The 25,883-nt window shown below is 39.9% G+C and overlaps 1 protein-coding gene across 1 annotated transcript in view; it reads right to left on the bottom strand.

Annotated features, from left to right (window-relative positions):
• The window catches only part of DYNC2H1 (dynein cytoplasmic 2 heavy chain 1), a 160,465-nt gene that overhangs the window by 68,663 nt on the left and 65,919 nt on the right, over positions 1–25,883 (bottom strand). The window contains exons 56-70 of the mRNA XM_082219683.1: positions 24,603–24,716; positions 23,118–23,278; positions 22,354–22,477; positions 21,644–21,765; positions 20,169–20,255; positions 19,505–19,631; positions 16,764–16,905; positions 16,133–16,242; positions 15,385–15,483; positions 14,162–14,285; positions 12,195–12,358; positions 9,443–9,562; positions 7,787–7,921; positions 6,418–6,561; positions 4,104–4,193 (exon numbers count right to left, since the gene is read on the bottom strand). Of these exons, the coding sequence (XP_082075809.1) occupies positions 4,104–4,193; positions 6,418–6,561; positions 7,787–7,921; positions 9,443–9,562; positions 12,195–12,358; positions 14,162–14,285; positions 15,385–15,483; positions 16,133–16,242; positions 16,764–16,905; positions 19,505–19,631; positions 20,169–20,255; positions 21,644–21,765; positions 22,354–22,477; positions 23,118–23,278; positions 24,603–24,716 (1,863 nt within the window). The remainder of the gene's footprint in view (positions 1–4,103; positions 4,194–6,417; positions 6,562–7,786; positions 7,922–9,442; positions 9,563–12,194; positions 12,359–14,161; positions 14,286–15,384; positions 15,484–16,132; positions 16,243–16,763; positions 16,906–19,504; positions 19,632–20,168; positions 20,256–21,643; positions 21,766–22,353; positions 22,478–23,117; positions 23,279–24,602; positions 24,717–25,883) is intronic.

Genomic DNA, 25,883 nt, shown 5'->3' with positions numbered 1-25,883 from the left:
TAAAGCACCATCATAACAAAAGCAAATGGTAATAATTCATTTTGATATCACAAAATTATATGTTTAACCTTCCATTCATCTTCTACTCTTCAGGGGAGATTTTGAAAACAAGAAATCTCTCATATACTGTATATTATGAAGTGCCTGGAATGTGCTATTTCATTCAACTTCTGTGGTAATGCAAAGTCATATAACATGCTAACAACATATGGAAGACACCAGTCTAACTATTTAGGTTGGTGAAGAAAAACTCCAATCTTCCAAAAGCACAGTTATTGTGCAACCCCATTCCGTTCAAGGGGACTAGAACAGAGCACAGTGGACTTGGTGCAAAGATGGGGATAATGAACAACAGCAGCCTCCTTAGACAGTCTTAGCTACTGAAGCGAAAAGCTTGCTTTCAATTGTTGGGGTAGCTTGAGGTTCCCTTCTGACAGATGCTAATAACGAAAAAAATAATCTAGAAAATAAATAAAAACACATTGAAGAATATGTTTAAGGATTAGCTGTCCACCAAAAGGAATCACACCAGCAAAAGTGCTGAGCAGCTCCAGAAATTGCTAGACGAACCTAAGCATTTTGACCCATTTAAATCTGTCAGCAGACTTTGGTTTGAAACTGCCTTGGTTGCCCTGATATATGAACTACACTTCAAGAGGCAGGAGAGTGAAGCTCTGTTGCTTCTACTGTATCAATTGTTGGCTTTTGATACTAGCAACAATAGTATCCTACTGGGAAGGTTCTTGCGACTGGGAACTGGATGGCTCTACTGGTTGCATGCTACCTGGAGAGGCTGTTTCAGAGACTGGTAAAAGAGTTGGAGAGTTCTGCTCATGAAATTTATCCAACTTGCTTCTGCAGGGCTCATTCTTGTCCCCGCTACTATTTAACATGTGCATGAAATGATTGAGTGATTTGTCACTTGATAATTTGTTTAAAATATATATATATGCTTTTTTTACAACTTATATATGCATCATACAATATTCATCATTTCTCTCTTATCCTCAGACTTCCCAGTCCATCTCTCCATGGCATTCTAGGTTGTCTTTTGTCGGCTGCATATTCTATTATTCCATCCATTTTCATCTCAAATCTTCCTTTCTTTAGTTTTATCTGCTGCTCATATGTTCATTCCTACTTGTAGGTTAAATTGACTATTATAGCCTCTAAGATACTGTTCAAAGAACTTCCACTCATCTCTTATCCATGGCTTATTCTTATTTCTTAATTTCACGGTCATAGTTACTAATTCAGTGTATTCTATCAATTTATTCTGCCAAATTTATTTCCATTTTTCCACATAAAACACTCTAGCTGTGGTGGTCGCATAGCAAAAGAGACTGAGTGCCTTTTTCAGGATATCATTACAGTACTTGTTATTCCTAATAGAAATGCTTAAGGTCTTTTGGGAAATGTGATCTTAAGTACTGTATCTTTTTTAAAATTCTGTATGATGTCACCTGAAAAATTGGTGTGAAATGTAATCAATGTGTGAATTGGTTTTTATATATATATCATCTTTCGGGATACAAATTCTTCCAAAACAGCTTGTAAGTAACATAAAATACCTCAATAAAATTACAGTAAAACAATATTAAAGCCCTCAAAATCCTCCCCATGGGACAGTTGGCAGCAGATGGTTCAGAGAGGGAGAGGGCAGTTCAACTAGAAACTGGGGTTATCATCACTTGCCTCTCTCCACCCCAGAATTATTTCTATAGACCAGGGGTGGCCAACTCCCAAGAGACTGTGATCTACTCACAGAGTTAAAAACTGGCAGTGATCTACCCCCTTTTAGGGGGTTCATGTCTAAATTGGTGAGCTTTTTTTAGGAAGGGAAGCCCTGCTTTCTGGGGTTCAAGTCAAAGTTGTTGAGCTTCTTTGGGGAGAGCCAGTGATTTACCAGTGATCACAATCTACCTGTTGCCTGCTATAGACAGTTGGTGGAAGGTAGCCCTGTCCTGTGGGCAAAGGGCAGTCCAGGCGAAAGAGGCTCTGAGGTTTTATTAACTTGCTTGCCAGCTGGAACAGAACTAGGCATCACCAGTGTTATTAGATGTGGGGCCTTCTTTGAAGACAGCTTGGAAAATCCAGTCACTGCTAGGCTGCTAACTGGGACTGCGCATCCAAATTACATCTCATCTGTGTTAAAAGCATAACTGGTTCTTGGTCGATTTCCAAGCTCAATTCAAAGTGCTGGTGTTGTCCAATCTGCCCAATCACTGAAATCATCACCTGAGGCTCTTTCTAGGTTCTGTGCCATCTGAGATAAGGTGCGTAGTGACTGGAGAGAAAGCCTTTTCAACTGTGGCAGTCCCTCTTTGCAATGCTCTTCCCAGGACAGCTTGCCTGGCAGCTATTCATGGTATTTCAGTGCTAGGCAAAGAGCTTTTCTTTGGTTTCCCAGACTTTGTAGACATTTTGATCTCTTGTAGGGTTTTATTATGTGCCATTTTCAGTGCTTTTATGCATACATTGTTTTAGTGCTTTTACGAATACACTGTTTTAGTGCTTTTATGAATACATTGTGGTATTGTTTTATTTCCATTAAATAAAATATTACTCTGCATTTCATTGCTGAAGGAACAATTAAAAAAATGCATAATAAATATATTTGAATCAGGGACTGCCTGACTCTTAGCTCTTTCTGACTACACTAGCTCTACAATATAGCCAATGAAATACACAAATAAGTATTTAGTTTGAATGATTTGCCTTGCATCATTTGTTATGTATAATCTTTTTCCGTTGGGAAATTTGTTCATTAGAGCTCAATGAAGCCTCTGCATGTACTCTGACTGTGAATACAGACAATCTAAAAACTGTATGCTTATTTTAACCATAGTAGATACAACCACTTCACTCTTTTCAAAGTGAATAATTAGGCAGTCCACTGGAAAAATATGAGCTGTATGGTCTGTTACAGAACAGGTCAATCATTTTTCAGTGCCAGGTAATTCCCTTTCAGTCTATAGTGTCGTGCATACAAAATTACAAAATCATGTGTTCCCTCTGTTCTCAGAAGGGTTATGGTCATGCAAGAAACATTCCTGTGCAATAATGCTTCTTAGTGAACTAAGCCAATAATGACAACCCGTTGCTCGTTCACCAAAATGGTTCTCAAATAATAAGGTACCACTTTGTGGTGATACTGTGCTTGAAGCTATCATGCTTGGGACTCTCACCCTTGACATACGGCAATCTGAAGAACAAATTCCTAAGTGATGAATGCAAGATTCCACTAAGGCCTGGAGTGGTTCCAGTGTGTATGACGGCTATATCTTCCCCACAAATTCAACTACAGTCCAGATGTTTGTTCCTTCCTCATCTGACACAAGACCTGTCGCAATGTTGCCCCAAGGTACCCTTCAGTATGTGTCTGGGGGTACAGTGCAGTGCATTGTGTGCTAATGTGAAGAACTGGTAAAAAATGCATATGTATAAATCAATTGGCTGGGCAGCACAGGATGAGGTGAAAGCAGCTCCTGCCCCTGATCAAGGTTTTTTATAGGACAGGTTATATACCCTTTTCTACTAAGTTTTATTTTGTTAGAAAAGGCAGAGAAAATGGGCTGCATCAGTTCTGGGGTGTCAGAAGGGGCTGATATGTTGCTCAGTACAATAGTTCCTATATATTACAGCATACAAAGATACCAGGATCCAGTACGACTCAAGAGATTGATGATTTTATGAACTAAGGCAATGTGCCCTTAATAAAAAAGAGTTATCAGTAAAGCCATAAGTGAATCCTGAAAGAACATTGTTTGTTTTGGGTACCATTCCTTTCCTTCTTTTTCCAAATACTGGTGTTTCTGAAGTTAATGGTGTCCCAGTGCTGTAATAAGGCAATAGTCCCAAGGTGAGCAAAAAGGCTGTTTATAAAGCAGGAAACTCATTTGTTCTGCCAAACAAGGCAAAAAGCTGCTGTGTACAGCTCTCATGAGTAAAAAGCAAACACCTCTTACTAACAAATAAGCAAATTTTAGCATTATTCTGTATCTACTGATCCATATATTCAAGCGCGCCAAGCTATGGCTGCAGTGGGAATATAATTTCACATTCAGTACTGTGAATCAGTGCAGAGGAAAATAAAATCTTACCTTAAACAAACAGCGACAGACATATTCATATACCATGTGTTTTAAGGAGCTGATAAGAGACTTGATTCTTTCCTCTGTATTCCCCAAGTCCTAAAAATAATGGTTAATAATAATAATAATAATTTATTTGTACTCCACCTATCTGACTCGGTTGCCAGTTAAAATGTTAACTATCACTTTACAGATAAAAACCTACATCAAGCGACTCAAATATTGCTTTAAGAAAATTTGGTGTGCTATATTGTCAACCTACGGAAATTGTGTATGTATACCAAGCAATAGGCTCCCCCTACAATCAGCAAGCATCTACTTCAGGCTTCCTCAAACTCTGCTCTCCAGATGTTTTTGGCCTACAACTCCCATGATCCTTAGCTAGCAGGACCAGTGGTCAGGGATGATGGGAATTGTAGTCTCAAAACATCTGGAGGGCTGAGTTTGAGGAAGCCTGATCTACTTCATTCAGAGAAGTAATTTAAACATGTCAGCAGTAACGCTGGGCTGAGAGAAGCTTGCCTGGGTATGGCCTACCAGAGAGGAGTACTACCGTGACAGATTATATAAACTTTTCAGAACACAATGTACAATTAAAGAAATACTGGAAAAATCTACCTGGACTCTCAAAGTTAGTTAGTTGGCAATATGAAGGAGGTTAGTTGGCAATATGAACTAAACCGGTTTTGGAACCTTTTCCATTTACAATCCTTAAGTATTTTAAGCCTGTATACTATTTTAATTCCTCTGTTTTACACTAATTCTATGGACCCATCAGGAAGAATTCATCCAAGTAAGCTGTGTCCTTTGATACTCTTTTTTCCTGAAAGTGGGAGGTTGGCTCATCATGCCTGAATCTTATTCTTCCTGCTCAGAGACAGAAATAAAGACTTGCATGCAGAAGCAGATGGTGTGCTGAGTCTGCCCCACTCATCTGACCTTATCCGGCTGAGTCAATGCAACATACTAGGATGAAGAGGAGGAGAGGAAAGGTAGCAGCAAGGCTGGCCCACCACTGTGCAAAGGCATTGGTGGAGTCAACCACGAGCTCCATGCCAACCCCACCACCATCCTGTTCCTCCCCTCCGCCAGCATGGTATGCAGTAGGGACTCAGCTGGATGGAGGTTAGGGGGGTGGCACAGCCCCGTTATGTTGTGGTCTGCTGCTTACATGTACATTCTATCGATTTCAGGATTCCTTAGAATCTGGACTTCTGCTTCCTAAATCTAAGAATTGAGATCCTTGTAAAACTGCCCCTTTGTTTCCCCGCCACACCAAAGCATTGCGATAAGCAAGCGGGGCTCGCGAAAGCTCCCATAGGAAGTAGTGGCAAGGGTGCAACACCCTGAATGCCTTTTGTGCTGCACCTGTATTAACAAGCCACAGTTAACGTGCACTAAAGCAAGATAAATACTTGTAAGACCGAATCCAAGACTGCATCTTCAAAGGAACTCGTTGGAGCAAGTGCTTTGCAGAATGTCACCAATGGCAGCTTACATTAAAAAAAAATAAAAATTCAGGGGAATTTCAGTCTGAAAACATAGAAACGCACAAGTTTTGTTGCAATTTGGGTCTTCCTTTGATAGAGATTTTAACACTTTATCTTCCTAAGATAAAGTGCTCTGAGTAAAAAGAAATTGAAGTGATTATTGGGAAGATTGCCCCTTGCTGGTCCCATGCTGCCTCACCACGGCTATTTAACCTTGACTAACTGAAAGATGCGTTATGCCTTCACAGTCCTAACTTCATACCCTGGGTCTTCAAAAGTCTCCCCTTACAGCTGCTCTTAACTTTGATTTAATAACATACGAGCAACTTAAAAAAAATCTTTGAAGCATGATTCCCTATTCTGACAAATACAAAAATAATTTGCTTTATTTGCAAATTAGCTACTAACTGGAGATCATGTATTTACATAAAATTCATCTTAATATCCTCATCTGAACTTGCTTTTTAGAATTTGTTATCTTTGCATCCAAGAACCTTTAGAGCTACAGTATTTTATTAAGACATTCTCTGGGAAGATTATGCAGTTCCCATAGGACAGAATTTCTCTTTATTCATACCCTGACAGTACAATGTATGCCACGTAATACTGCCAGTATTAATTTTATGTTCTTATTTAAAATATCCAAAGTACTTAGACATTTTGTGCTACCATTAATAGATTGCTTTCCCCCTTATTTCTTTCCTTTTTCTTTCCAATTTATTTCAAACAGCCCTATTCCTAGGACTTGAGGCAAGTAACAATTTAAAAGCAATACATATATAAAACTCTAAAAATAAATAACACATTGCCTGCTTCAGAATAATGGCACATACCAGTTCACTTTGTAGGGCCCTTTGAAAAAGTCTTAGGAAAGAAGCCAAGCTAAAGCGGTACATGTTATTAATTTTGGACAAGTCAGAGATAATAAAGTACATCTTGCTGGCACTTTCTGCCAGAGGGAGATAGGCGTCCCTTTCCTAAGAAAAAAGAAGAGTTAGCATTAGAATGCTACCGCCATCTACTGGTCACAAAAAATAAATTCATTTCTTATGAAATACGTAAAGATATATACAGTACAGTAGTCCTGCACATTGTAAGGCATATTATATGATCTCTCATTCTTATATACATTTCAATAAAATTTTGCAAACTTAAAATATATTTCACAAATGCTCAACTGTAGAACTGGGAAAGAAAGCAAGTGATGACGAATCTGGAAGAGAGGAAAAAAACTAAATGGAGATTAACATTGAGCAAGGAGATGGGGGATTTCCAAGAGGGACGCAAACCTATCTGCAAATTCCTGGCAGTTTCAAAAGCCATCTATTATTTGGTATAACTGCCTAGTGTAGAATGATGAACAAGTGAAATGTCCTACTGGCTCCACTACAAACCCTTAGATACATCTAGAATTGTTCTCTCTGGATTTGCATCTGTATATTAAGCCACTGAAGTTCTTTGAAAAGAACTTCTGAACACTGGGTTTGTGGGTAGAATTTATTCCATAAATCCTCTAGTTTGCATGTCCTACTGAAAATAAGTCTAGGCATGCATAACTACAATAATAACACATCTCCCCCCTGTTCATCTCTACCTCCTTTCCCTTTCACATCATCTTGTTGTGTTGAATTAAAAAAGTTAGTCCCTAACATGTGTGCAAATTTGATTTGTGACATATCAGGGAGCCAGTCATAGATGTCATATACCTTTAACGGCCTTCACTTCACTAAAGTATACCCAAACTTAAGAGATAAAATTTCAGTCCAAGAACACAAAAATGTCTCTGCTAGCGACTGAAGACACCAGAAAAGGTGTGTTCATTCTACAGGTTGAGAATATCAGTTACATCACCTGACTTGGCACTGGTGAAGGTAGAGAAAACAGTGTCCAGCTTAACATATGAATGAACAAGCCACTGCTTTCAATGGATGAATGAATCACCCTGCTGAACTCTGTCAATGAAATCACAGTGACATAGCAGGGCCAAGCATAATTCTGAGCTGGATAGTGCCCTATGTCTCTTCCTTGTGAAATAAAAGATTATTACTAGATATTTGTAATTGAAATAGTTCTACCAAGCAACGTAAGATATACTAACAGACTGCAGAATTAGGGCCAAGTTAATCAAATAGGAGCTATTATAAAATATTTTACTTAGCAAAAGTGCACCCAAATAAAACAAGTATAAGGAAGCCAAGTTACCTGATCGAGAGAAATCTGAAGTCTATGAAATTCAACAAGTGATTCTTGGATTAGAGCACTACTTGCTTTTGTCTGATTCAAGGATTCAATAAGATCTTTATTTTCAAGTATATTTCCCTGAGAGGTTGCAAGTGTCTGCAGGGAGGAAAAAGAGTTCAGTTTCCTTATAACTGGGCAATTTTAAGGAAAAGTGAGGTGTATATATGGAATATGTGGCAATACTTTAAAAATTAGAGAGATGCTGATGAAATCATTACATTTCTTGAATACTGGAACCAGGCTACCCTACCCTTCCATACTAGTCACAGCATTTCATTCACTTATTGCCAATTCACATTAAAATGAATTTGGGTATGCTCCTGAACTCATTTTGAAATTGGATTCTATTAGTCCCACAGCTTTCTCATCATCTCTAAATCTGGGTTTTCACATTAAGTTTGAACAAGCCCTGATAGGGGCTTGAACTGATAGGGTTCGATGAGTAAAATTTCAATGATTTATTGACATATTCCAAGAATATACAAAAATCTGCTGTGATTTTAAATGAGTTATTGACATAGTCAATGAAATGCTTCACTAATGATCAGCTAGGTAATTTTTAAGAAGTCATCATGCACAGATATGGATTGTGTTATTAATCCACAGGTAATGAGGCCTGCCTGAGAAACTCTACATAAAAAGATGAAAAAGGACCTCTACACTTTCAATCTTACAAAGCATATAATGTGTTTGCAACTGTATCAGTTATACAGTGGTACCTCGGGTTTCAAACATTTCTGTTGACAAACGTTTTGAAATTCGAACACTATAAACCAGGAAGTAAATGCTTCCGCTTTCGAACGCACCTCGGAAGTCGAACCTCCGAGGCAGCTTCCTGTTTGAGTTTTCCATATTGAGTTTTGAGACTTCCATATTGAGTTTTTGGTTTTTGAACATTTTGGAAGTCGAACGGTCTTCTGGAACGGATTACGTTTGAAAACCAAGGTACCAATGCAGAATAATTTTCTGAAGGGAGAAAAAAACTGCTGATCTGAAAGTGTTTTCCATACTTTCCCAAAGAAAAACATTCAAATTTAGCACTCTCTCGTTCTAAGCAGGCATAAGGAACCTTCGGCCCACAGTCCTAATTAGATCCATCAGGCCTCCCCATCTGGCCCACAATACCATTTCAGACAAGCCATGCCCACCTGCCCTATGCCTGATATCTTCAAAAGCCCCTTTGAAAACACTGTCTTGCCCAGGGGCTTCTGAAGACCTGACAATTAGCTGCACAAAACAGTACCTTGAAAGGGGCTTCTGGAGACCCCTTATAAGGCAAAAAGGTCACCTGATATCATTGCAGCATCAAGTGACTGGCAGGTGGATGGCTCTAGGCCACTTTCTGCTCCATATACAAGCTTGATTCCACATCCCCTTTTCCTTATGCATTGTTCCAGAGCACAGTGCAGCCTTTAGAAGCAACTTTCCAATGTTAAGTCTGTTGTTCTTTCTCCCCAACGCCCCCCAAGCAAGCAATCCATATTCTATGGGAAGCTGGCCTAAAATAGTTATAGTCATCAGATATTTAAACATATTTCTGGCAGTAACAGTCTTCTAAGTCTGTTGTTGTCTTTCATACAGAAACTCCTAAATAAATGCAGCCCATCTACATTTTACCTCCAAAAGTGATTCTTCAAGTTTTGCTAATTGTATCTTCTTATCTTCTTCCTGCTGTAACAATTTTGTCTTCTGTTCTTCCAAATCTGGTTTTTCATGTTGAATAGTCAAAGCTAGAAGCTGGCAGGCAATTAGTGAGATGTCAGAAGAGAATATCACAAGACGACGGAATTTTCAAGCAATGGTTTATCACAGAAATGAGAGGAATCCTGGAGGTTATCACAGCAGGATTCAACTATAGCTCCTGTCCAAGTTTCTCTTGCTATTTAGTTGAAATCTGCTCCCCTACAATTTTCATTCATTGGTTCCAGTCCTGTTCTCTGGAGCAACAGAGAACAGGTCTATTCTATTTTCCATGTGACAGGCCTTCATTTGCTTGAAAACTGCTATGTCTTTCTCTACTACAGGATAAACATACCAGTTCTTTCAACAGTTTCACACAGGATTGGTTTCCAGCCTAAGAATGAATTTGGTGTTTCATTTTGTTTTTAGCAGCCCGACTGCACAAATGGCTCATGTTAAGCTTGTGATTCACTACGATTCTATTCTTTATGTACTGCTAGCAATACAGGTCCCCCATTTCTTCACTTGTGCATTTATTATAATTTATAGTAAAATACAGGATTTTACATTAATCTCTCTTGAATTTCACCTTGCTGGTTTTGACCCAGTGGTTCGGCCTGTTAATATCCTTTTGTTCTGATTTTCTGATAAAATCAAGATATTTGCTTTTTCAACACTGGTTTGGGTCCAAAAGGCGCTGTTTGTATTAACTGAAAGGTGTTTCTATATGTTATAATGGACTCTATGTGTCTTCTTGCTTTTGAGCATTAGGAGAAGTCAAATCCACTTGAGTCCATTGCAACACCACAGGAAAAAGGCACTTTACTCCCCCAAACTTGCTCCCACTCAATACTATTGATTCCCTTGCCCTTCTCAGATACTGTGCCTATCCTACACTACTACAGAGAGCTCTCCAACCCCGAGGCAGATTTTTGGGTATTGCAGGGGACTACAGTGAAGAAGAGAAGGCACAGAAGCTCCTCTGATTTCACCACTCATGGCTCTCCAAATCTAAAGCACACTATTCAAGTTTTCAGTGAAAATGAATTGAATGTAATGGTAGCCACTGAAGCTCTGTTGTTGTCTAGATTCATAAATGCAAATGTACCAAACACAAAGAGATGTCTGGTTTATTAATATATTTTGTTTATCATTAACATGAAAAATGTTATCCCAAGACAATGTTTTTCATTCATTGCTTGGCTTATCAGTCACATAAATAAGCAAATTAATATCCATTGTTAGCACCAACAAGTGCACAATAAAATGAATGAGAAAATATTCCAGCACTATTTACTGCTTCTCCACCATTAGTCTACTCTAAACTGACCTTAAATAATTTTGATTTCTTATTCACATTAGACATATTTCAACTATATTGCCTTGGCCCACAGCCCTGTGGTTGTTCCAACAGGTTTCTATGTGACTGGGGTGCAACACTCATTTTAACAGAAAAAAAGGACATTTTATAGGCAGGGGAACTCTATGTGAATCAGAACCCACAAAAATAATTGGACTGTAAAGACTTTAAGCGTGACTTCCTAGTCCACAAAATCCAACTCAGCCCAGTGATTCAGATGGATTCTCACCCCCTGTTTTTCAGTATTAAGTACAGTAAGTTGCACACATTAAACTTTTGCACATTCAGCTTTGAGTGCATGGAAAAAAGTCAATTAAAAGGGAGTGGAAAGGAGACAGGGTTCTGGGGAAAATGGCCCTGGCAATCCTACTTGCCACTGAACCCCATGTGTTTTTACTCTTCATAATTTTGGCTTTAGGCACAATCTCCAAAATGTAACCCTCATATAAGCTGCATGTTATTTTCTATTATAACAGAACTTTCTAATCTAACCACTTAAGGACATGTTAACTAAAGTGAGAATATTTTTTTCTCTGTGGAGATTGCCAGCTTTGCAAGAGTGCTAAAAGGGATTAAGGCACCATGAGGAATGTTGCAGAAAAATAGCCATTCATTGTGTTTTGATCCAAACACTGCCTGGGGCTTCTTTATTACAATCATGTAGGGAGAAAGAGCCTAACAATTGAGGGCCACAAGCTGCTCGGCCCTAAGCAGAGAATGCCATGCTTATACAGTGGTATCTCGGGTTACATACACTTCAGGTTACATACGCTTCAGGTTACAGACTCCGCTAACCCAGAAATAGTATCTCGGGTTAAGAACTTTGCTTCAGGATGAGAACAGAAATCATGCTCCGGCGGTGCGGCGGCAGCAGGAGGCCCCATTAGCTAAAGTGGTGCTTCAGGTTAAGAACCATTTCAGGTTAAGAACGGGCCTCCAGAACGAATTAAGTACGTAACCAGAGGTACCAATGTATAGGGGGGAAACCCACTAACATGCTTCCCTATATCAGAGCACAATGTGTTTTTGGCACTAGCTCAAAATATGTTCATCAACGTAAACACTATTATTGTGGTTACAGAACCACCTGTATGTTCTCAGAACCTTCTCATTTTCTTCATTACCCATCCCATCTCCTTGTCACAAAACAGTGGTTGACCAAAGTTTAGGTACGACCATTTTTCCTTTACAGGTTTTTGTGATACAAGCATTAATACTGTTCAAAAGGGCCTCTCAGGGAAAGAAATCAGGATCTTCCTCGAGTGGTATAAAGCCCCGTGTCTTTAGGTTAAAATGAAGAGTATCATTCCTGGAGATATGAATGCCTACCTGCCCTCTTAAGCCACTCCGTGTTATTGTAAAGTTAACCTCCGTAACAATGGAAGCTGCATCGGGTGGAATGTCAGGATTTGGGTTTCGGGTTGATAGAAACAGGCGGAATTCTTCGTTATAGTCAATTATTTTGTCACCTATTTGTACAACGTATCGAGGACCTATGGGAGGAAAACATACCAAGTTGAACATTTTTTTTTAAGTGTTACAGGCTCAGAATTATCTAATAATTGTTATAATAATTAACATAATATCAGCTCCATTGAATTCACAAGAAAGTAAAGTATGCAAGAAAATGGGCAAATGACCCATTCACTATCGACAACTTCTTGCTGTATATCTAGTGGCTGCCTAGTATAACACAGTAGGCTGGACAATCAACCTGTAACCAATTCCCATTACTAATCTACCCAATGTGAACCAAAGTATGGTGTACTGATAGACACCATAGTATAAGGCACTAATAATGGAGTACCGTATTTTTCGCCCCATAGGACGCACCTAGTTTTTTTTGGGGGGGGGAAATAAAGAAAAAAAAATTATTTCCCCCCCTAGGCACTGGACTGGCGCGGGGGAAGCCCGAACTTCCCCCGACCCCAGCCCCCAGAACAGGCTGCTGCCTGCAAGCCTTGCGAGCCCGGGGGGCCTGCCGCCGGGCGCGCAAGGCTTGCGGACCCCTTCCCGAACCACGGGGCATCCTCCGGAGGGCACCCCGTGCTTCGGAATGCAGGCTGCCGCCCCAAGCCACGCGCGCCCGGCGGGACCTCCCACCAGGCGTGGGAGGCTTGCGGACACCTTCCCGAAGCACCGGGCATCCTCTGGAGGGCGCCCCGTGCTCCAGGCTGCAGGCTGCTGCCCACAAGCCTTGCGAGCCCGCGGGAACTCCCCCGGGCTCGCAAGGCTTGCGGATAGCTTCCTGAAGCCTGGAGAGAGAGAGGGGTCGGTGCGCACCAATGCCTCTCACTCTCCAGGCTTCAGCGAAAGCCTGCATTCGCCCCATAGGATGCACACACATTTCCCCTTCATTTTTGGAGGGGAAAAAGTACGTCCTATAGGGCAAAAAATACGGTACATCTGTGATATGCTATTGGTAACCTACCACCATATCCTGAACCAGATGCAAAACAGCACAAGTAGTCTTTGTGTACACTGACACAAGAAGATCCTGCTTCCTCTCTTGAAAGTAAGTATTCCTGGAACTGATTGGCAATCCAATTATAACAAAAAAATAGCAAACAATAATAATCTTAAACTCTGCTTAATTTGACCAACTGAACAAACATGGAATGAATCAGACTCAGGGTGAGTCCTTGCTGTGCTAACTGTGGACCAAAGATGGTCGTAATGAAGTGTCACTTAAAGATAATTGTGCAATTAAGAAAAAATGTCCAGGTGTGAAAAGGTCAATGTGAACCTTAGTATAATCTATCAGGCGGCAGATTGTTTCAGGTGAAGGACGTGCACTTATTTTACTTATTTACCACATAAATTTCACCTGCTTGTTGTAAAAATGTTGAATCCCAAATAGGATTTGTGGATGCACCAATTCACTGTAAAGTATAAATCATATTTTTATAACAAGCTGTGAAACATTACCAATGCATGATGGTCAAATGCAAAATAATAAAGAACCCATACTCTGTAGCTCGTGAAAAAGTGTCCATCTGCAAAGCAGACAGAGGGGAATTCTGCATAGCTGAATTGTTCCTATTTCCTCAGTTAAACAACATCAGAGTTTATTGTTTCATGTCCAGACCTGGGTGAACTAGAAGCCGGGCGAGAATTTTTAGAGATGATATAATTTTTAAAAATATATTGGATTTAAAAAAATATCCATGTTAAAAAAAAATCCATGCAAACAGCACAGTTACTTTTAAACTGATTTGTTCATTTATCTGACTGAGAAGTGGGCGGGAGGGTGGGAGAGTATTGTATTCCTGCCACAATTAAAGTTGGAAATTTACCTTGTGCAACAAGGTCCTTTCTGAGCAATGGATAAAGCACAGGTTCCACTCCATCCATTTCCTGTATAATGAGAGTTTTCCCAAATCGCACAGCCAGCTCTAGAGCGTTAATGAAGTTGGCATCCTGCACAAATAAAATTTTACCACCATTGTTCGATCTACGTCAATATTAACATATTAAGTCGACGATAGGAAAAATAAATAAATGGATCATCAAGACATTTTTCAGATCCAGTCAAGATGTAAACAAAATACAGTGAAACAATTTTTATCAAGGCTGTATTAAAACATACAGTCCCGGTTTGGAAGCATTGCCAAACTATGGGCTCTTGTGCTACACATCTCCTCCTCTAGTAACAGAAAAATCTGGTACAGTACTTCAACTGAGCAGCACCTCTGTCACCTGCAACATTAGCCACAAGGTGGAGGGGAAGGTGAACACTGGCCCTCTAAACAGCAGAAGAAGACATTTGGAGCGATATAAAAAAATTCCTTCCAGTAGCACCTTAAAGACCAACTAAGTTAGTTCTTGGTATGAGCTTTCGTGTGCATGCACACTTCTTCAGATACACTGAAACAGAAGTTGCCAGATCCTTCTATATAGTGAGAAGGTGGGGAGGGGTATTACTCAGAAGGGTGGTGGGAATGGGAGATTTGCAGATAGCTGAGATGAGCCTGTTGACGACTCTTAATGACTGTAATAGGTCTTACGGGAAAAGGCAAGGGGTGAGAAGGTGAGAAATGGCTTAGTCCTGTATAATGAGATAAGAATCCAATGTCTCTGTTCAGACCAGGTCTCTCCATGGTTTTAAGTTTGGTAATGAGTTGCAATTCAGCAGCTTCTCTTTCCAGTCTATTTCTGAAATTCCTTTGTAGTAAAACAGCTACTTTGAGATCTTGTATAGAATGTCCTGGGAGATTGAAGTGTTCTCCTACTGGTTTCTCTGTTTTGTGATTCTTGGAGCGATATGAATGCCTCTGTCATTTAAATGCCTTTGAACCCAATGAGGAAGAAGTAAAATTGGGTTGTAACAACTCCCACCCCCAAATTGGGAATAAAACACTGCAGATGTAGACAATTCTTTTCAGATCAGGTATTTGCGTAAGCAGGCTCATCTTTGCTGGATCAGTGGAGGGAAAATTTATAATTTAAAAAAGGTTTAAGAGAATAAGGGGATCTCTTTTCCAGTATTAAAGAACCATCTGAAAGATTCAAATAGGACCTGTTGGTTGACGATTTCCAAGCGTGATTCTTTCAAATGAGTTTTCAGCCATTCAGTAGCTCTGGAAGATGGGTCTATCAAAAATGGGCAAACTTTACTCTGTTAAAAAAAAAAAAAGGAGGGGGGAGAAATGTGTTTCAATCATGTTTGAAAGAAACTACACAACTATATAATTTGTATGAAAACACCCCATTAATCATCCTAAAAGGAAGTAATGAAAAGCTGAAAATGTTTTCATTGGGTACAGCAATCATAGTATATAAAGAAAAAAAGGTATCACAGGAAGGGGGAGGGAAAGATAGGAGATAAAATTACATGTGTAAAGCATTCCCAATTTAACATTGCAGTATCCTTCTTAGATATTCAACTATTACCAGGATTTCAAATGCAGGGAAAGAAATTTTAAATGCTTAATAGTTCACTTGGGGAGACACTGTTTTACTTACTTATTATTTATTAAATTTATATCCCACCCTTCCTCATGAAGGAGCCCAAGATTTCCTAGATAATCTAATATAGTATTCATGGGATCATGGGTCTACTCCGCAGACAACATTGAGTAGAGGCAGAAAATTATCTAAAAGACTGCACAGAGGAGAAAAAGTGACAGATAACCTCATTCTTCACTTGCACCCCCTAGACAGTCAGGTTGTAGCCTTCCCCACTGCACACACTTATCTCAGTATGACAGTACTATCATGCTACACAGGCAGTGCCTCCAAAAGAATAAAAAAGCAATACAATTTACCTGTAAAATCACAAGGGCATTTTCTATTGACAGATCATCCGAGGGCAACCCTTCACTTTTCCAAATCAATTGCTCACTCTCTGTGCTCAGGAATCGCATAAGATCAAATTCTAACAAACAGAAGACGCTTCTTTTAATTCCATTAAATTTGCTAGAGCATTTTATGTTTGTACGGCTTCTCACCATTTGGATGAGCATCTAGGGCATATTAAATTGTGGTTACCTCCCCATATGTGTGTGTTATTTCATTAAGGGGCCTCATACCTAAAATAAATTGATCACTGAGAGCTGGTTGGAGGGACAACCGCTTATATAGAACACATAACTTGCTTTCATTGGATTGTAAAGCACAATTCACACACCAAAGTCAAAACAGATTATCTGTTTCTAAGCAGAGAGTAGCTGATATTATTTTGTTCAAGTTCTACTTGAAGAGGTTTCAGGAGTCCCCCCCCCCCCTTTCCCTTGATGTAGAGAGGTTCCCTATGACTATGTTTGAATAAAGGAGTTACAACTCTGGCTTCCCAGAACAACACTACTGACTAATCAATGTTCAATAGCACATAATTCTACCTTATAATTCTGATTAATATTTTATTTATTTTCATATCAAAGATATAGCAATACCTACTTTCCAGATTAGCTGATTTTGTCCATGAATCCAAACTTGCTTTTCTTTGATCTTCAGGCGCAGCAGAAAGATAAGTAATGAATGCAGCAGACAGTTGAGCTCTCATTGGCAGTGTGCTCAATTCATCTGCTATCTCTGAAACCTGAAAATAGATTTCCAACATGATACTGTATTTCTTTGTGTACTTAAGTGATTTTTTTTACATGAGTAGAGCAGTCTTATTAAATAATAATATAGCCACACTAGTAATTTCGTCAGCCTTGAATAATTTTCCAGGTGACAAGACAGACAACATGTAGAAATACATACTGGACCCATCACACATCTCGTCCACTCCATCTTCACATGCAACGACTTCAGCTTAAATGCCTGTGAAAATACTGCAGGCAAGTATAGGCTAGGCATAGTTTCTTCACTATCATGTGCTAAAGCTTTTATAGAAGGATTTTTTTTGTTCTCTAGTGAATCTCAGGGGACGCGGGTGGCGCTGTTGGTTAAACCACAGAGCCTAGGACTTGCCGATCAGAAGGTCGGTGGTTCAAATCCCCATGACAGGGTGAGCTCCCGTTGCTCTGTCCCTGCTCCTGCCAACCTAGCAGTTCGAAAGCACGTCAAAGTGCAAGTAGATAAATAGGTACCGCTCTGGCGGTAAGGTAAATGGCATTTCCGTGCGCTGCTCTGGTTCGCCAGAAGTGGCTTAGTCATGCTGACCACATGACCTGGAAGCTGTACGCCGGCTCCCTCGGCCAATAAAGCGAGATGAGCGCTGCAACCCCAGAGTCGTTCACAACTGGACCTAATGGTCGGGGTCCCTTTACCTTTACCTAGTAAATCTCTACTGAGCACAGAACATCACTGGGGATTGGGAAAAGCATAGTAGATAACTGTGTGAGCTGAATCTTGTGTTAGACAAGTTCCAAGTAATTGTAAAATGAGAGAACTGTGCTACCAAAACCTTTGAAAATAGCCCCAAAACTGAGGTAAGGCCAAGAAGTAACTTCCCAAAGTGGTACCACTGGATACTGTAGATGAAGTGGAGGTCCTTTCTATGGAATAGGTGAACTGGAAAATAAAAGTATGCCTCCCAAAGTCAGTTCAGGGCCTTTAAATAGTTTTTAATACTTAAGGCAGTGTTTTTCAACCACTGTTCCGCGGCACACTAGTGTGCCGCGAGATGTTGCCTGGTGTGCCGTGGGAAAAATTGAAAAATTTGAAAGATTTTTTTTTATTAAAAAAAATTCAAATTTTCGCCCACTAGGCGGGCGCCGGACTGTGTCCTGGGTTTGGGGTGGGGTTTTTGACCCCACCCTCGGCCAGCAGGGGCGCTGATTGGCGCTCCTCAGGGTGACACCCTCCACTTTTCTGATGACTCCAGCCTGGACCTATCACAGTAGGACATCATCTTCCGACTTCCTTCCCGCCCGAGCACAGTGTGCGCAGCAGCGGAGAGAAGAGGACGTCGCGACTCGAGTCACCAGGAGGACCGGAGAAGTTGTCATTTTATTTCTCTTCAGTCTCCACTGAATGCCTTGACTGGGTTAGGGACCCTTATAGCTCAGCATCAGTTGGTGGAAAGGACATGACTTTACAGGAGCAGGAGGAACTAACTGAACTGAGACAAAATCGTGGTTTCAAGCTAAGATTTGCTGATCTACCTTTGGACAGTTTTTGGTTGGATACTGCCAAGGAGTTCCCCTTTCTGGCAAACAAAGCTATTTTGACATTGCTCCCATTTTCCACTACATATCTGTGTGAGATGAGCTTTTCAAGCATGATTGCTATAAAAACTAAATACAGAGAGAGACTGAGAGCTGTTGACAAAGAGCTACGTGTGTGTCTTTCTTTGATTCCAGCCAGAATATCAACTTTGTGTTCAGCCAAACAGCCCAGGTTGCGCACTGAATAAAGTATTTTATAATTTTTCATATTTCTGTTTACTTACTATTTCATAATAAAGTAATTATAAAATACTTTGTGTTTATTTGATTCCTATTCAAGAGAATTATTTTATATATAGTCAATATAGGCACAGAGTTAAATTTTTTAACATTTTCTAATGGTGGTGTGCCTCGTGATTTTTTTCATGAAACAAGTGTGCCTTTGCCCAAGAAAGGTTGAAAAACACTGACTTAAGGCAATCAAACCTAGCATAGAGATGGGCCACAGCCTATAGTGTCACAACAGAAGACAATAAATTCATTGTTCATGTTGCCTGCTATTGAAGGCACCTATTGCCTTCACTAGAAGATGGGTGTGTGAAATGAAGCTATGCTTATTCAACAGTAAGGAACCCCAAATTAATTGCTAAGAAACCAAAATCAGAAAAACTAAAACTGAAAGTAAGAGGTGAACACCAAGGAATATGCAACAGTAAAATAATTCCACACAATTGCTCTACTGTAGAATGTCATACTTTACAGAATAAAATAATAATAATAATAAATTGTCCAGTGGCACCTTATAGACCAAGTAAGCTGTATAAGCTTTCGTGCGCATGTACACTTCTTCAGATACACACGAAAAGCATGCACATGAAAGCTTATACCAGAACAAACTTAGTTGGTCTATAAGGTGCTACTGGACCATTTTTTATTATTTTTATTTTGACTGCATCAGACCAACTTGGCTATCTACCTGAATCTAGAATACTGTACAGAGATATTTAAGTTTTCTGAAAATAAAACACTGACTTAAGTTTGAAGAAGAAAAGGCATATTTTTATTGAAGCTTAAGCAACCAACCTGTGAGTTCCATCTTTTATGCTCCCTATCAAGTTGTTTGATCAATATTTCTGCAGCTTTCACTGTCTCTTGTGCTTTAGCAACTTCTGCTTCAAGCTTAGCTGCCTCACTTGTTCTGGCCTGGAACCTGTGGAGCAAATGAACTGTTAAGACTTAAGGAACAAAAGAATGTGTTTCAACATAAGGCCTTTTTTAATTTCAAAAGGATAGCAATGGTCACATTTTGTAAAACATTTCAAGGCAATTTAACAATGAAAAAACATCAACAAGAATGTACATAATAATAATAATTTAAGTCCAATACAGATACAGCAGGTGGAGAAATTTCCACTTAAAAGGCCTATTGGAAAACAAAAGTCTTCAACTGGTGCTGAAAAGATAAAAGATAGGACCTGTCTGGTATGTAACAGCAGAGATTTGAAAGAGTAGATGCCACTACACTAAATGCCTAGTTGCTACATCTTCTGGAGGAATCCTGATGGAACCGTGGCTGCAGGAGGCCCTCTTCTATAGATTGCTTTGTTTGGTTGAGATATATATTTGGTGAGATTATTTTTTAGGTATTCTTGTCCCACTCTGTACACAAGTACCAATAGATGGGACATAATTAAAAGTTCTAATCAGTTAATTAAAACTGTAAAGTGTTTGGATGAAAAATACATACCTATCTCTTAATTCTGCAACCCTTTCACCAACAGAATTAACCAAATCTTCTAGCTTCTTTTTTCTGTCTTCTGTTTTCCTAAGATTACTGAAATATATTAAGAATAATAATTGAGATCCTTACCAATCAACACACACACACAAACACAAGTGTAGGCACCTTTCAAAGATGGATGTTTCCAATGTTTGGGATCAGTAGCATATGGATTTAACCCTGCTGTGTGGGAATCTCTTGGGCTGAAGATGGGATATGCCACATAGACAAAACGTAAGCAAAGAAGGAACCCTCAAGTCCTGGTTTTCTCCACCTGCATCAGTCTCTACCTCGGTGGCAATACCAGGCCTGAGAGATCTCAACATGGCAGCAAAACCCCCCAGTGAAGCTAACAGGTGGTTGGCCAGAAAGATGCAGGCAAAGAAGGTGAGACCAAGGCCATGGCAGGACTAGTCTCCCAAATTAAGAAAGAATTAGCATAAGACTGGGCAAAGGCTTTAGGTCACAGTGGTTCTCAACCTGTGGGTCCCCAGATGTTGTTGGACTACAACTCCCATCATCCCTGAGCTCTGGCCTTGCTAGCTAAGGGTGATGGGAGTTGTAGTTCAATGACATCATTGAGAAAGGCTGCTTTAGGAGAAGACATCTCCCAACCAACTAGCCTCCAATCCACTTCTTCTCCTTTCTTAGCTAGGGATCTCAAACCATGCCAGATCACAATAGATCTAATGGGCCCATGACACTATGCAAGCTTACTTGAAAGTAAGTCTCAGAATGACACTTGCAGTATGCAACATTAGCCACAAGGTGGAGGGCCTAATGAGATACCTATTATATCTAATTGGATTAATACGTTAACGAAATATTTTCCTAGTGCCAACAACTGTTGGTATAGACCAAGAGTAGATTCCAAGCTGTATTTCATAGGGATGCTGAATTTATTTTTCAGACTTGAGTCAAACTCTTCTTCCATCAGATTAGTCCCATGCTTCAAATGTAAAACTAAACTAAACCATGCCTTGATCCCAGGTTAACGCAGCAGGAGGACCAGGGAAAGAGAACTGTGGCCGTGGTCTTCACTTCAGGAACCCAAACATTGGTTTCATATTACTTTCATATTACTGTCGAGGAATTAAAAGCAACTGTAAAAAAATGTGCATTACTGTAAAAAATGTTTAAAAATGTAAAAAAAATACTGTAAAAAATACTGTAAAAAATGTGCATCAGAGCCAGTGTGGTGTAGTGGTTAAGAGCGGTAGACTTGTAATCTGAGGAACTGGGTTCGCATCTCCGCTCCTCCACATGCAGCTGCTGGGTGACCTTGGGCCAGTCACACTTCTCTGAAGTCTCTCAGCCCCACTCACCTCACAGAGTGTTTGTTGTGGGGGAGGAAGGGAAAGGAGAATGTTAGCCACTTTGAGACTTCTTAGGGTAGTGATAAAGCGGGATATCAAATCCAAAACTCTTCTTCTTCTACTTACGCTTCAAGGCCTGCCTGTTCAGTTTCCAGAGGTTGAATTCGTTCCAGGACATAAGAATATTGAACATTGGCTTTAACCCATGCAGCTAAGGGTGCCGCTGCAATACTGGCCCTTTTAGCATTCTGAAATATTGAAACATACTCATATTATCGTGAGAAGGCATGCATCCATTTTAACTGTTTAAATACACTTCTATACTGTAAATATAGTGCTTCCATCCCCACACATAAAATAAGCAATACAGAATCACTGGAAATTGTATCCTGCATTAAACCAATAACATGATTAACTTACAAAGCAGCACTGTCATTTCAATGTATAAAAATAAAGTTTTCCCCTTTCCCACCATTTCTGTAACGTTGGATGATGAGTGATTCCAAAATGTAATTCATTTAATCAGTATTTATTATTTCATTTTATAGTTCTTTTTTACTAGCTCTTTATTCTGCCTTTCAATGTACTAAACCACAAAAATGTTTACAGCTTCAAACTGTGTTACAATATATTTAAAAATAAATTGAAAATTGAGTAGTCAAGCATAACAGTACAGAGTAATTTTATGTGTGTCTTCTGTGAAGTAAGTGTTGCTTAGTTAAATGGAATTTACTCTCAGGGAAGTGTGTATAGGATTGCAATTTGAGGTAGAAGCAGCAAATAAGCAGTTTGAAAAGCACACTTTCATAAAATTGTTAAGTTCACAAAGAAATTACCTTTGGATCAAAAGAGCCCTTATTTTTAGCTAGAAGTTCTTCCACACTCTCACGGATTTCCTTTGGAATATTTCGAGCATCAAAGGTTGCAATATCTTCCCTCACGCCTCTTTTGGCAAGAAAACTGCAAAATATATTAAATGACTGAATACAAAGGCAGAAATGGGCACTTCATAACAGGTATCGCTATGGTCTTTCTTTGGTATTCAGAATAAAATACATAATCTTTGGAAAAGATATACAACCAAGTTGTTTTTCTTAATAATAGTTTCCCCCCGCCCCTGGATTTTATTCCTAGGAGAGGTAGGCAAGCAAGCAAGGTGTCAGAGCAGCAGCAGACAGCATGACGGCACTTACCTGGTCTCCCAATATCTCATCACTGCTGCTTCCTGAGGGGAGAGGGGGCAGGGAGGTAAGTGTGGTGAAAATGCACCAGCAGGGCCAGTCTAGCACTCCTGCCAATGTGTTTGCATTGGACTGACTTCCCCAACCCCTTTGTCCCCATAAGCAGCAGCTGGGAGGTCAGCAAACTCAGCTGCTGGGAGGTCAGCAAAATGCTACCACCCTGAAACACCACCCGCTAAGGGATCAGATTCTGCTTGATCTGGACTATTCCCAATCCTGATGACATGGGTTTCAATATTTTTATTGTGATTTTATTAATATGTATTTGTTGACGTCACTTGTAAGCAACCTTGGAAGGATTTCTGTCCTGAGAGGCAGACTACACAAAATGAAATAAATAAATAAAATCTTCAATTTACCTCTTCATGCTCACCCACGATGTATCAAAGATGCCCATCAACCGCAAGACACCCTCTAGTATATCTCTAATTATGTCCGGTGGCATACGCAGGGAGCGGATTTCTGACAGAGATTCTGGTTTGATATTTCCAACAGCTAGCTTAGCTTCATTAACCAGCGGCTAAAACAAGAAAAATAAGAAAGTTACCAAAGCTGATTAGTTTTAACAAAACTTTAACTTCACCTTTTTAACTGCAGCTACAATGTCTCAATAATCTCAAAGCTTAATTAAAAGCAGGTGGCAATAAGTGGGAAATATTAATTTAGGTCTTATGGTCACTGTTTATGAAAAATGGATGAGAGGGGATTGGGCAGAGGGTGCAATAATAAGCAATACAGTGGTATCTCAGGTTAAATACTTAATTTGCTCCGGAGGTCCATTCTTAACCTGAAACTGTTCTTAACCTGAGGTACCACTTTAGCTAATGGGGCCTCCCGCTGCTGCCGCACCGCCAGAGCACAATTTCTGTTCTCATCCTGAAGCAAAGTTCTTAACCCAAGGTACTATTTCTGGGTTAGCGGAGTCTGTAACCTGAAGTGTCTGTAACCTGAAGCGTATGTAACTTGAGGTACCACTGTACTCCCTCTCCTGTCCAATTTTCCCACTGTGACCACTAACAACCTTTCCACGTTCTGCTATGCTCCCAACCCCACCCCTTGGTCCCTTGCTTATTAAGTGTGCTCTTTCCGTTCCTCATTTCACTGCCATAAACGTGGCTAGTTTCTTTACTCCTTGTCGGGTGTGAAGCTGTTGGTTCATGCTGGGGCCAGAATTTGCATAGTTCCACAATACAGCTGAAGGGCCATAAAAAGTACCAAAAAGGGAAAGAACTGGACTGGGACCAGAACACTAGAAAATAAGGAGACTGCTAAGAGAAAGGAAAGATGAAGAAGAAAAGATAATGGAAAGGAGAAGTAAGGAGTCAGTGAGGAGCCACAGCTATGTACCTTCCAGGCCGAGAACTGAGAGCATGTCACATGACAGCAGAGACCCCCTCAAAAAGTGATAAGAAGCAACATGATACTAGCCTGAGAGAGGCTTCTTACCCCAATACTCATCTCTTCCTAACTTCCTGCCCCTCCAATCACTCCAAGTCTTGCTGCTCCGTCAGAAAGAAAATAATCCTATTCCCATTAATTTAATGGCCTATCCCGCCATGCCATGGAGATTATCTCTACGGGGACCAAAGTTAGCTTTAAGAAGCTAACATGAAAATAAATGGAGATGCTCACATCCTTTTGTTTTTACTCTAGCCAACATTCAAAGCCATTATGCACTCAAGCATGTCTTTTTCAGTACTTGTCCCCTTAAAATATACATAACTCATTCTTGATTGCACATCAAGAAAATAATGGAGCACAAATAAAAGCTCCACGAAGCTCCATTATGTTCTTTGTGTTTTATAAACCAGGATCTAAAGCCAATAAAGTTCCATTGTTATTACCTGAACCTCTCTCAGTTCATCCTCAATTATCGTTTTTCTTTCTTCGATTTTTACAACTTCTTGCGCTATTTTTTGTTTTATTTTCTCCATTTCTGATTTCTGTTCACTTGCATCCTATAAGAAAATAGGTATTATCCACAGGAGCTAAGAACATGGGGTCCCCCCATTTCTTGGGTTTGAATACTACACCACAACATGAGGACTTTTACCCTTTATGGTGATTTTGTACTAGTGCCCAGATCAGTCTGGTGCATTGATGCAGAGGCTCACAGGATCAGACAAAAGCCCTGCTTCCCCTGGCCTTAAGACTCAACCCAGTCCTTATTATAGCACAGCAGCAGTCACCCACAGTTAGGTTGCTCTCTCTCTCTCTCCTTATAAATATATATACTGATTGATTGATTGATTGATTGACTGATTGAATTTATATACCACCCTATACCTGGAGGTCTCAGGGGAGTTCACAGAATAAAATCAAAATATAAAACCTCATATATTTCAAGATAACAGATCTAATATTCAGAAGTCCTACAGCCCTAAGAACAATTTTATATTAGATCCAACATGTTAAATCTTGCAATGTTGACAATGGCAATAAATTTTGCCGTTTTTCTCTGCCAATGGTGGCTTCTGCAGAAATCTCTTATCAGTTTTTGCTTCATGCTATTCTCTTCCTACCACCTTATCTTTATTTTTATTTATTTCCAGATTTCCATGCACTCTTTTCAACAGTAGTGGACATCGCGGTAGAAAGACTTTTCAACAACTTACTGGGAGGAAGAGGGCAGGCAGGTAGGTCATTGCAGTGCGTACACATCTGTGAAGCCAATCTGGCGCTCTTGCCAGTGTGTTTGCACCCTCCCCACCCTTTCCCTTCCTGATAAGAGCAGTAGCTCATCTGTCGGGAGGTTAAGTGAGCAATGCCACCCCGGCACATGTCCACTGCTGTTTTTAGAAGGAAAGCACTCTCAATGCAGCTTGCATTAACCACTTGTCAAATATACAAGAAAATTAAACCAGCAGTTAAAACACTGCAAAAAGCAGCAGAGTACTCTTATGAAATTAAAGGGAGTAATTTACAATCGACATGTTTAAAACCAGCAATATAACCCTTTAAAAAATTCAAAACAGCACCATCATTAAAAGCAGCTCGGAATAAATAGGTTGTCAAGGCTCATTTAAAAGCCAGCACTGAAGGGGCTGCTCCCCTCTCTCCAGAGAGTTCACCTTTCTTTACTAACTGCACTCTTTTTCTCCACCTTTCTATGCCTTGTTGATTAC

The sequence above is a fragment of the Podarcis vaucheri genome, assembly GCF_965113315.1.
Source record: "Podarcis vaucheri genome assembly, chromosome: 4".
Lineage (NCBI taxonomy): Eukaryota > Metazoa > Chordata > Lepidosauria > Squamata > Lacertidae > Podarcis > Podarcis vaucheri.
The sequence above is the reverse complement of the archived record's forward strand: the minus strand, read 5'-3'. Positions and strand labels throughout refer to the sequence as shown.